The sequence below is a fragment of the Solanum tuberosum genome, unplaced genomic scaffold (genome assembly GCF_000226075.1).
Source record: "Solanum tuberosum cultivar DM 1-3 516 R44 unplaced genomic scaffold, SolTub_3.0 scf00575, whole genome shotgun sequence".
Taxonomy (NCBI): Eukaryota; Viridiplantae; Streptophyta; class Magnoliopsida; order Solanales; family Solanaceae; genus Solanum; species Solanum tuberosum.
In genome coordinates this window covers 76,504-89,094 of record NW_006239492.1, presented here as the reverse complement: position 1 = coordinate 89,094, position 12,591 = coordinate 76,504, and the positions used below count along the sequence as shown (strand labels likewise).

Genomic DNA, 12,591 nt, shown 5'->3' with positions numbered 1-12,591 from the left:
ATCAATTAGAATAGAGTTCACTTATATATTTTTTAACAAATATTTTGTAAGAAAACATATATTTTTGTAATGAATACACGTACGTCTATTATTTGACGTAATTTGATTTAAGATTTTAGTAGAAAGAATTTTCTGAATAGTTTTTGCATATGCAAACAAATGTTTATTATAACAACTTGGCCTTCATGTGGCTTAAGGAGACAAAACATGTTTTCAACGACAAAATGGCAAAATAAGTCAATAGTTTTGGAAACACAATGTTATTGTTTTGAGCTGAATTTGATGAAACAAAATTAAAACAGAACATGACTACATGAGGAGTTTGATCATTCAACGTGTTTGTAGGATCTCATTGAAAAACCCCAAAAAAATAAATTTATATATTGGGATGATCAAAATTGTTGCCTTATATTATGGTCTGCTGTTCCCAATCCATTGACCCAAGTTTGCCCTTAAGATTAGCTATTTAGTTTTAAGAAATAATCACACATTATTATTTATACAATTAAATTATAAATATGTATAATATCTGCGTGTATATATTTTAATAATCTTTTCAAATTTAATTTATAGAATTAAATTAGGTATATTATTATTGTTGTTGTAATCAACAGAGAGTAGTCTTTTTATGAATTAATCTAGTAAGTCACATTTCGTTTCTTGAAGTTGATTGGATTAATTTTCGTATCTTAATTGAATTGATTCAATGTTTTTAAAGTTATCATTTTAATATTCAAAAACTACATTAAAAAAAATATAAGTTGCAACTCTTATATATCAACATTATGAAAAAAAATATTAATTAAAATTGAAGCGACTTAACTCTAAAAATTAACTATGATAAAATTTTGGAACGAAAGAAATAGTTATGATCACATTTTTCAGTTGTCTACTGATGTATTTGTTTACAATGTTTATTTATTTGGGCAAAGGTTGTTTCAGTTCTACAAAAACAAGGGGCTCCTATATATGCTGAGTCGACAACATCATGTTCAAGCTTATGGGATTAACCAATAAATGATGCATTATTTCATAAACTTAATTATTAAGATTACTGCATGATGAGCTGCATTTCAGAGGATAAACTAATAGTGTTAGTAAGTAGTTTTAGTCAAATAAGCTATTAATGGGTATAGATTAGCCAACTTTTCTTAGAATTAATGTATAAAGTTACGGATTTAATAGGTACATAAATTTATTTGATCTTATAATATAACTCTTTTTCGAATAAAATATAGCAAAAGCTTAATGAACCGAAATAGGCCGATCCTTCATGTCCAACACCCTCACGTGTGCACCTGCAATGCAATCGTCAGGTTGTTTGTTTTAGATAAAGTACTTATGCTGATGAGACGAAACCAATGCCTGTCCTCACCTTTCTGTTGCTTCTTCATCGGGATCTGTTCCAGTTAAACACTATGCTATACGCGTAAATATGATTACGCCATGTGTTTTTTTTTATGAATCGGAGAAACAAAGGGCTGAATCATAATACTCTGAAAATACAGAATCCCAGTGTCTGTATTCTAATTTAAACTTCGTAAGCAGAAGACGAGAGTATTGATGTGGAAGAAATACATATAACAAATTCACACATGAATAAAGTTGATGTATTTTTGATAAAAAATACCACCACTAACATGTGGTTACATCTTAGCAAAATATGGTAAACAGAACGACCACTACATTATTTCCAACATAAAGAAAACTGAAACATCCTCAAAACATATCCAAGTTCTACTACTAGTGCCCTTTCAAATTACATAAAGCAGTCTGATTTCTTAGGAACTCAGAGGCAGATACTTATTCACGTAGACAAGAAACGATAATTTTATTTGAAAATGCTAAAGGATCCATCCTGCCTGGTTTGAAGAATCTAGACAACGTTGAGGATTGGCAGGTCAGTGAGCCATTTCCTGAAATATAAGATTTTAAGCATTAATCACAATGTGCCAATTCCCCTTAGTAATGAACGTCATAGAACAAATGCACAATATATGTCTTAACAATTATTCTCGAAATCTTCGTACAAAGACAACAGTCGCATGAGGAAGTATTCAGTTACTAACAATTACCTTGTAGCACTGTTGCCAGATTTCTTCAAAATTGTTAGTCTTTTTGCAGTCTTGATGAAGTCACTGCATTAGAATTCCGAAGAGAACATTGATAAGAAATTTTTACTAGAAAAATATCTTGACATGAATGAATTCAAGAATAGGAAGTACTGGAAGTAATAAATGCACCTGAATGGTTCATCTCCAATTTGTTTAGATGCACCTGTTGCATCTAGATAGAGCACACGGGTCACCATATCTAATCTTTCCATCTCAAACATGTCTGCAAGTCTTTTATACAGCTCTGCATATGATCCTAGAACTGAGAGATCAAGAGTAAGTCCTACGTCCTCTGAATCTAGGAATACTTTGCAGTGATCAGTACTCGCACCAAGTTCAGCTGTGTGATAACCTTTATTCCAAAGAAATGTAGTGCTTGATAGACTTTCTGAAAGGCATTTCCAGCCTTGAGAAATTCTTTCAGTTTTCAATTGTGCCCAATCGGAGTCTCTTTCTGCTTGGACTTGTGGAGGAGCATGAGTAGAGAGGACACTTGACATTTGCTGCTCAGTGAGAATTGGTTGGCCAAAGAGTAAAAACCGAGGTGTCTTCACATTATCAGCTTCCTCCATCTGACTAGAGGTACCCATGGTAAGCAAGCAAGATACATTTTCATTGCTCTCTTTTTGGACCTTACTTGTGCCAATAGGACTTTCAGAATCAGCATCAACTTGTTGGGAAGCGGGTGGTTGTAGCACACCTAACTGCAACTTTTCGCTACGGTGGAGATCTAATAAAGGTACTCCAAATTGAACATGCCTGGCTCCCTGTATGCCTGCAGTACTGTTGTCAGACGGATAACAAAAAGGACTACTAGACCTGAGGGGGTTGCCTGAAAATGAAGGTAATGGAAATTGGCGGTCAAGTGCTAACTCTTGTGGCAAACACAACCTTTTCCTTGGTGGTGAGAAGTGTGACAAGTTAATGTCGGGCATATTAGAGACCAATTCGACAAGCCATGGGTTTACAGATTTTACATTCTGCAACAAATCTGGTTCATCCCATGTCACCTGCAGTATATCACAGAGAGAAGTTTATAAACAAAACTACAACTAAATATTACCACTGGAGACACTTTAATAGTACTGCACAGCATAAAGATCAATCTTAGTATTGGTTTCTCAATTATTCGAATATCCCGTTGCTAAATAGGAAACAATTAAAAGCAAAAATGAATGTGAATAACACAATATGTCTTTACTAAGTTAAGTATCATTGTTAAGAGATACTAAATAAAGGGTTAGAATACACATTAGTTAGGCAGCATTAAGTGAAAAATGTCATGCATATTGGTTTGATGTAAACACCAGATGCGAGTCAGTTCTTTTTTGTCCAAGAGCTATTTCAACTGGCAAATTGACATTGATAAGCAGTTATACATTGGTCCATACAGAAAACTGAAAGTGGCTGCATTACCTGAAGAAGCCGCCACGGTGAATGAGGCCAGCGGATGGGGTCAGCAACCTGAACCGAAGATATACTTCCCATGAACCAGCTGATCCGAGAAGAACCCTCAGTTTCAAAAGCCATTTTGAACCTCATCCCTGAGCACCATTGAACACTCATTGCAGCATGCACAGAAGAGGCCCTAACGCAATATTCTGGAGTGCTTGCACCAGGGTAGTAAACAATTTCAAAAGGCTGGCCACTAGCAGCGAGATATGAATCCCTAACAATTTCATCAGGGCTCACTTTTCCCTTATCTCTAAATCTCCCACCATAAGAAATCAGATTTTCATTACTACAACTTCTAATCATACTGTTCTCGTCTTCCGTCAAAAATCCACCATAACTACCAGTAGTTGAGTTCCACCCTGATTGTGTTTCCGGCCCACCAATACCACCCCGCTTTACCCTGCGAATTCCAACACAAAGCTCATCATTCTCTGCCTTGAGAAACACAACAGAGTCCCCTGCAACCAGCTTCTTCTTATTGACAAATGCACTCCAACCACTTGTCAACAAATGCCTCCTTGGTGTGCCCCTATAAATGTGCCTAAAATTCCAGGTTTCACCATGAACATCCTTTGCCTTCACTACTTGGACAGGCGGATCAGCTTTGAGATCCAATTTGGGGAAAATTGTCTCTGCACAGTACCTCGGAGCTGAAAAACCACCCCCATTATTCGCATCTGATTGAGTCAATGTCTTAGCAAAGAAAGTAGGCTTCTCAGTTTTTTCAACCACACTGTCATCTTCAAAGTCTTCAACCGGAATAAGCCTAATTTTCGCATAAACTTCATCAGTTTCAGTGTCAGCTAAAAACTTCACAGTATCAACTCTGCATAGAATCATCGCAGGAATTCTCGGCAGTAGAGTGAAATCAACATTTGTATATGTATGCTCAGCATGACCTTGTGGGAAATAGAACACCTTAGAGTTCACCGGAGGAATTTGCACCATACTTCCTGTACAGGCATGCCAAAACTGAGAGTCCACACACTTCTCTTCCACCACCTCCATTTCACCACTCCTACAATTTTGCAATACCAAAAACCAAATTCAAGAAAAACAAAATAAATTACTGAAACATAGTGCAATAAACCTGCACAATTCCCTCTTCAAGCTTTAAAAAACTCCTACATGATGATTTCAGAAATAAAATGAGACAAACGTAGCTGTTCGGATCTGAAGCAGAAATGGGAGAAAGGGGAAGAGAAAAGACACAAACTGTTAAGATGTATCGTATTATGGGCAGGAGATATTTGACATACTGCGAGATAAAGGGTAACCTCTTTTTTACCGCCGACAATTTACTACAGATATACTCCTACTTATATATATCACGGTAAAAAAGTAAAAAATAAACCATCAGTAGAAAAGTCTACGTAAAATTGACTGAATTAATCCCACCAAATTTATTTTAGGGAAAAGGGTAAAAAAATACCCCTCAATTTTGGTTTATTATTTGACTTTACCCTCGCCGTTAAAATGAAGTTAAATTTACCCCTCTCGTTATTAATTTCACCAAAATTACCCCTCATTAGACGCAAAATCGACCTAAATTTAGCCAATTACCCGAATTTAAAAAATAAAACCCTACTCCCTATTTTTAACCCAATGACCCGACCCCTCTAGGATAATCCGGTACCAATTAACCCAATGCCCTGTTACCCATTTCCATGTACCGTTTCTCTCTCTAATCTCCTTTTCTCCATCAGAACCGAAGTGAAGAACAATGAGTTTAAGCAGCGCCGCACATTTTGCAGCTACTATTAACTTCGCCCCATCTTACAGAAAACAGAGTGTTTTTAGTTACAAATCTACACTAATTCTCACTACATAGTTGTAATTTGCTTCTTCTCTTAACCCTGTATTACAAGATTAATTTAGCACATAATACAAACACACAACATCTAATCATGTTTCTTTCTCTTCTCCTAATCCACCCCAAACCAAAGAAATCATCAAACATATAATAAGCTGGGGAATTCGGAAGAAATTTTTTTGAATTTTATTTTGTGTGTAGTTAATTTAAGCACAGCCACAAGGAGCAAAGCCTAAGCGAGAACCAGCAAGATCGAACACTACCCTGAAATCTTGCTGCTGAATGTTTCCGATAATGGACAATCCACTCATCGTACCAGCAAAGGCAAAGCAGAATGTCCCATCACTGTCCACATTGGGTTAACCTTGTTGCTGAATGTTTCCGATAATGGACTATCCACTCATCGTTCTTCACTTAGCTTCTGATAGAGAAAAGGAGATTAGAGAGAGAATGGGTAAATGAGAATGGGTAATAGGGCATTGAGTTAATTGGGTTAATTGGTACCAGATTATCCTAGAGGGGTCGGGTCATTGGGTTAAAAATAGAGAATAGTTTTTTTTTTAAATTCAGGTAATTGGATCAATTTGGGTCGATTTTGGGGATTCTGTCTAATGAGGGGTAGTTTTGGTGAAATTAATAACGGGAGGGGTAAATTTAACTTCATTTTAACGGCGAGAGTAAAGTCAAACAATAAACCACAGTTGAGGGGTATTTTTGACCCTTTTCCCTTTATTTTATCATTGTTGATCTCTTTTTTTTTTTTTCATCAAGTACTTGAATTTAGGTGTGCATTAAATCATCTCCAATCCCACTCTATTTTACTCTTCATTCTCTATATTTGAAGAGTAAAATAGAGAATTGAGTCTCCAATCACTCTCTAAAAAGCTCTCTATTCTCTATTTGGAGAACTACTATTCACCTCTCTATTTCACTTTTTCATTATTTTAATATTATTTCTATTATTTGTAACTAACATATTATTTTTCATATAAGGTTATTAATTAAATTTCTAATATTTGTAATTCTTTTTAAATATAATATAACAGTTTAAAAAATGTATATTATGTAGTATATACTACTTTCATACCGAATTAACAATATTTTAACTATTATTTTTTTCAATTTTCATCCCTTTAAGTGATAATTTGATATTATTATTGATTTTCACTATGAAGAATGCACAAATTTAAATGATAAAATAAAAAATTTAATTTAAAAATACAATACATGACATAATAATTTAAATACAAGATAACAATACAATACAATACATAATGATTTTTAAAATCACAATAATAATTTAGTAATTCGGTAGGCCATTTTCAGATTTAACAATATTTGGAAAAAATATAGTGTATGATCTAGAGAATTGTTGTGTTTGTGATTGCGGTTGTGCTTGTTGATTTCTTTTTTCAATTTTTCGTAGTTGTTCTTTAAAATTTAGAATAAAATATATTTTTATACTAAATAAAGATTTTTTTTAAAAATAAATTTATATTACATGAAATTTATATAGGATGATTATTTTGAATAAAGAAAGAATGGGTTCATATTATGAAATAAGAAAATGAAATAGAAATAGAAATAATAATATAATATCAAGGAGAGAGAAGAAAATTCTTTTTTAGAGAGTAAAATAGAGAATTGGGTTGGAGTTGATTGTATGAAAAAATAGAGAACTCTATATTTGGAGAGTAAAATAGAGTGTAGGGTTGGAGATGCCCGTAAATACTAAAATTTGTATAAAATTAAATAAATAGATATGTGCGTCTTTTGTGTACACCTTAAATGACATATTTATGTATTATGTTAAGTTTGTATTATGTATACATACAAAATCATATTGAATAACTAGAATAAGTTAAATTTGAGAACATGTTGAACCAAAAGAAAAAATAATCCTTCTATCCCTAATTACTTGTCCACTTTTGAATTGACACATCTATTAAGAAAACAATGATTGACATAGTGAGTTTACCATTTTTACCCTCTATTAATTATGAAGTGAATGAATTAAAAACTTAAGATTTTCAAGAAGTTCTACTTTTTTCAAAGTAATTAATTGAGGGTAATAGGTAAAAAAGAATTGTCCTTTTTTTATTTGTCAAAATAGACAAGTAATTAGGGATAACTAAAAAAGAATAAACAGACAAGTAATTAGGAACATAAGGAGTACCAATGAACTGTAATCACACAAAGCATTGATATATTGGGAATTGATTATTTAAAAAAAAAAAAACTAGCTATAGATTTATTAAATCAAATCAACTTTCTCTCAACTTATTAATGTAAGTTCTCCTTTTTAAAATGATGAATGATTAGCTAAATCCTTATTATTGTAAGTTCGCTCCTTTTTAAAATGATGAATGAATAGCTAAATCCTCTTTGGAAGGATATTTTGTAACTAAATTTAGATGTAATTGGTGTAGTTATATTTTGTAATTAAATTTTAGATGTAATTGTTGTAGTTATGTAATTTTGGATCGTACTTGATCAACATAGTAATTGAGGGGAGCAATTTTACAATATCTATACTCTCAAAGGTGGGATGAGCATTCCTGATAATTACATGTTATAGTAACTATTAAATGATTTTTCGATTTTTCTTTTTATTTAAAAAAAATAATATTATAAAATTTACATTCTTTGTCTATGTAGATAAGAGAATTTGAAGATATTGACCCAAAGAATTTGATCTATGGAGACCACCACAAAAAGAAATACTGTAGTAGTTCCAAGATGAAATATCTAAAAAATAATATTCATCTAGTTTAGATTTTACATAAGAGAAGAAAACTAACTTCCTACCTACCCTTTTTGTATGTACATCGAAAACAACGATGAAGTAAATTAAGCACCTAAACTAAAACTATAGTAATCTCTTTAAAAATATTCATCTAACAAATAGCTACCCAGAGGAACAAAGTTTTGGCTGTCACATTCAACTGTTTTTCTTCTCATTTCTACGACTTTCCTGTGAGAGTTTGAGTGTAAAGATGGAATGAATGTGGGACTAGCAGCAGGTCGATACTCTGGGAGTAGGCGTCCAGAACGATAACGAACTCCACAAGCATTGCATAGGGTCTTTGGACCCAATGGTCCTTCCCTCCATTGTGGTGTCTTTGTTACTTCACAATGTGTGCACCTTTTAAATAAAGGTGACCCTTTGGCACTTGATAACTTTCCACTTTTGGAATCAGAATTCTTCTTGGCTGCAGAAGTTGTACAAGGTATGGGAGCCATCATAAGCCATGGATTCAAAGTTGATGATCGTGCTCGCTTGGAGCGACGGCCTTTAGATCCAAAGTTGAAGGATATTGCACTCCTTCCACCAGAACAGGAGCGGTTGTTCTCCAGGACAGAAATTGGACTTCCTGTCTGGAATAGAGCATTCCCTTGGGACTCCAGAAATTCGTTCTGATAGGATAACATCGAGTTAGAATGCTACCACTTGACTATAAGGGATTAAACAAAAATATTGAGAGACAAAAGAATGAAGTTTGAGAGTTCAATTTTCCAACTTTGTCACTGTATAATTTTGAACACATTGTGATGGTTTAAAAATTCACATAGGCATTCCACAAGGAGGAGAATAAATTTGACATTAAACAACTAAGTGTTATCAAAGACGAAAAGTGAAGGCTTCTGCTCTAAGATCAGTTGGGGATTTAAGCACAAAGAAGTGTGGCATATATGAGAAAAAACATAAATATATATGTATGTGTCATCCAAAACTAATCATTATAAGCATGAATAACAAAAGTATCGTCTCTTTATGATTACACTCATTAGCATGAAAAAGTATGTCTTAAAAACTTGATGACGATACTGAAGCATCCGTTTAGCGAAGCTAAGAGCTCAGTATGTTTCGAACTTCGCTTTGAGAGAGATTGTTCATCGAGTCACACAAAGACAAGCAAAAAGAGAACAAAGGAAGAGAGAATTAATAACCAATAGGTACATATAATACAATCTTACAATGTCATCCTTCAACAAGATATATTTGACTATGGAGCTTTAGTAGTCAAGGTAAGCACACATTAATTACTTATCAATATCTTGTCTTTTCTTTGTATTTGTACAAAAACAAGTTTGTTAAAAAAAAACAAAAGTAGAGAAAACAAGTTTCAAAAGTGTATTTCCACGTTAATTATCTTTTAACCAACTTCCATCACATCACATTTCACCCACCCTCGTCCTCATAGCCCCATACCTTGCTTTATTGTTATATAGCAAGGAGCAACACACATAGTTTTTGAAAATAATAAAATAAACTAAGTTAAACCGGTCAACGAGCCTCCAAACGACCAAAAGTAAATTCATAAGGGAGTAACAAGTCCACAAATGTTTAGATATTCCATTGTTACACAAACTATCAAAATTTTCTAAAAGTATTTAAAAATAAAATTAAAAGTTATTTCAAAGTTAAGACATTATCTTTTTAAATTTAATAATTAATTTGAAATTGAAATGTTTCTGATGTTAAGACACCGCATATCCCATTCTCCCCGCGAAACACCTATACTAATAAGACACTAGTATCATCTTAATATTCACCAAGAAACCATACCCCATTCTCCTTGGGAAACACCGGAAAAAATAGACACTAACAGCTTAATATTCACCAAGTTCACCAACTTCATCTACTTCCAAAATTTCTAACTACATAGACAAACACAAATCATTCTAGTCCCAAAGTTTTCATTAACAATATGTTACAGTGAAATTTCAACCAAACAATTTTATTCAACCATATTAATTTTATGAATTATTTTGCAATCAAGAGTAATAACATATTATCATAAATTATTTTGCAATCAAGAATGAGGTATGCTTGATTAGCTTTTAGCTTTGAATTTCCAAGCAAGAATTTCATTATCTCCAAATGTATGTTTATATAGATTAATGTATGATACACAAACCGACAAATGTTTAGATATTAGAGAAGTTATTATTGGTTATAGTTTTAAATTTGTTTTTTAAGTGAGTCAATTGTTACACAAACTATTAAAACTATCAAAATTATTCTAAAAGTATTTAAAAATATGAATTTAAACTATCAAAATCATTCTAAAGTCTAAAAGTATTTAAAATATAATTTAAACTATGAAGTACAAAACTATTTATTCTATCTCCCCCACCCAACTCCTATCCTTAACTATCACATCCGTGCCACCTCTATCCTTAACTATCACACCCGCTAATTTAAACTATGAAGTACAAAACTATTTATTCTATCTCCCCCACCCAACTCCTATCCTTAACTATCACATCCGTGCCACCTCTATCCTTAACTATCCGCCCCGCCCAACTCCTATCCTTCACTATCAGACCCGTGCCACCTTCCTATCCTTAACTATCACATCCGTGCCACCTCTATCCTTAACTATCCGCCCCGCCCAACTCCTATCCTTAACTATCCTCCCTAGGCCACCTCTATCCTTAACTATCAGACCCGTGCCACCTCTATCCTTAACTATCACACCCGCCCAATTCCTATCCTTAACTATCAGACCCGTGCCACCTCTATCCTTAACTATCCGCCCCGCCCAACTCCTATCCTTAACTATCACATCCGTGCCACCTCTATCCTTAACTATCCGCCCCGCCCAACTCCTATCCTTAACTATCACACCCGTGCCACCTATTACTACAAAGTAGTAATTTTTGAAAAAAATCTATTTCTACAAAGTAGATTTTTTTGAAAAAGAAAGATAAACCAAGGCCAAGTTAAAACTCACAGGAGCATTGGTCATACGACGATCCTCCAAACAGCTATTCGCAATATCCAAAGGTAAGCTCATAAGAGTTTCCGAAGGAATTGGCCCAAATAATTCACCATATACGGTCGCATCCCAATCTTCCTCGAGTACGTCTGCTTCCAAATTTTGCATTGAAAAATCCAAACCATTCAGTATGCTCTCAAAATCTTCATCAACCACATGCCCCATTGAAATTCCATCCATATAATTTTGTTCAACCATATTAATCTTCTGAGTTATATATACAACACAATAAACAGTAATTAGAACTATGTATACTATTACAAAAAGTATGTGCAACCAATGGAAAAGTCTAATTTTGCAAACAAGAATTTGTACACATGCATAATCCATGTCTCTAATATCTCACCTTTTATCACTGCTGTAATATGTGAAACCTAAATTGCTAAGTTCAAATTAAAGAAATTAAAAGGAAAAAGTAGTGCTATATACATGTATATATAGTGTAGGTTTATTATGTAACGTATTCAAATATTATACGAAGAATACGCGTGTGCAATACCTAGTAGGTAAGTTAGAAGGCCAATACTACTTAATCCTACCAAAAATAGGAGTCTATTCAGATTCTAAGTATCAATGTATCTTCTCATTTATCCTCAAAACTTTTTAATAAATACTTAAAAACTCATTATATTATATTGTTACTAAAAGTAATAAATAAGTTTCGGATTTGGCATCCCACAAAGATTCGGGTTGCCAAAAAAAAAAAATCACCAAGATCATATTCAAACCTTATTTTAGCCTTGATGTGTCCTAAGATTGGAAAATTCCGAAATTTTTAAAACCTGATTATATTTCATGTTTGGCCATAAAAGTTTAAAAAAATTCGAAATTTGAAAAACATACACAACGATTATTTTCACTTCTAATCACTAATGAACATGCAAAAGGAATTCGTCCCAACAAAGAAAGAGATTCTGTAACCGAGAGATTCAAATTCAAGACATGTAGTTAAGGCTAAAGTTACCGTGGTACAAGTCAATAGAACATAGTCGTTTCAATTTATATTCATGATCAAACACAATGCCAATTTTCAAACAAAATCTACGTTTTCTCAAATTTCACAATTTTCCTGGCAAAACGGAACCGCCCTCTGGCCTCCAACATACCCGAAACTCCCCACATTCCTACCTCTACTCAGTAAAATTTCGCCCAATTCTCTGAATTGAAAATAATGCAGGTGAAGAAAATAGGCAAAAGATTTCAATTACAAAAAGTAAACACACCGTTACAAAGTTGGAAGGTGAATTGGGTAAAGATGGAGCTTTTTGCATGTCCAAAAATGCCGATTCCATTACTGATTGCACTGCACTGCACTTTCTGGAGGTTTTGCAGAGGAAATAGGTGAAATTTGTGTTGGGGATTTGAAGATTTTGGTGAAATAATAAATGAAGATAGAAAACGTTACATAACTTAGGTAGTCAGC

The 12,591-nt window shown here is 33.5% G+C and overlaps 2 protein-coding genes across 3 annotated transcripts; both read right to left on the bottom strand.

The window, feature by feature from the left end:
• Positions 1 to 1,560: 1,560 nt before the first annotated feature.
• Positions 1,561 to 4,786, bottom strand: LOC102599257 (auxin response factor 18-like). Its single transcript, XM_006365670.2, has 4 exons — positions 3,531 to 4,786; positions 2,244 to 3,124; positions 2,076 to 2,138; positions 1,561 to 1,916 (listed from the first exon to the last, which is right to left on the bottom strand). Exons 1-4 carry the CDS (start codon positions 4,575 to 4,577, stop codon positions 1,877 to 1,879), a joined length of 2,031 nt encoding a protein of 676 aa, XP_006365732.1. The 5' UTR covers positions 4,578 to 4,786; the 3' UTR covers positions 1,561 to 1,876.
• A 3,413-nt stretch (positions 4,787 to 8,199) lies between these two features.
• On the bottom strand, positions 8,200 to 12,582 carry LOC102580058 (GATA transcription factor 10-like). 2 transcript variants are annotated; one of them, XM_015304574.1, is made up of 3 exons: positions 12,392 to 12,582; positions 11,124 to 11,375; positions 8,200 to 8,799 (listed from the first exon to the last, which is right to left on the bottom strand). In XM_015304574.1, exons 1-3 carry the CDS (start codon positions 12,458 to 12,460, stop codon positions 8,266 to 8,268), a joined length of 855 nt encoding a protein of 284 aa, XP_015160060.1. In that variant the 5' UTR covers positions 12,461 to 12,582; the 3' UTR covers positions 8,200 to 8,265. The 2 variants fall into 2 exon arrangements, with proteins under 2 accessions (XP_015160060.1, XP_006365758.2); XM_006365696.2 differs by having other exon boundaries at positions 11,124 to 11,372.
• Between the last annotated feature and the right edge of the window lie 9 nt (positions 12,583 to 12,591).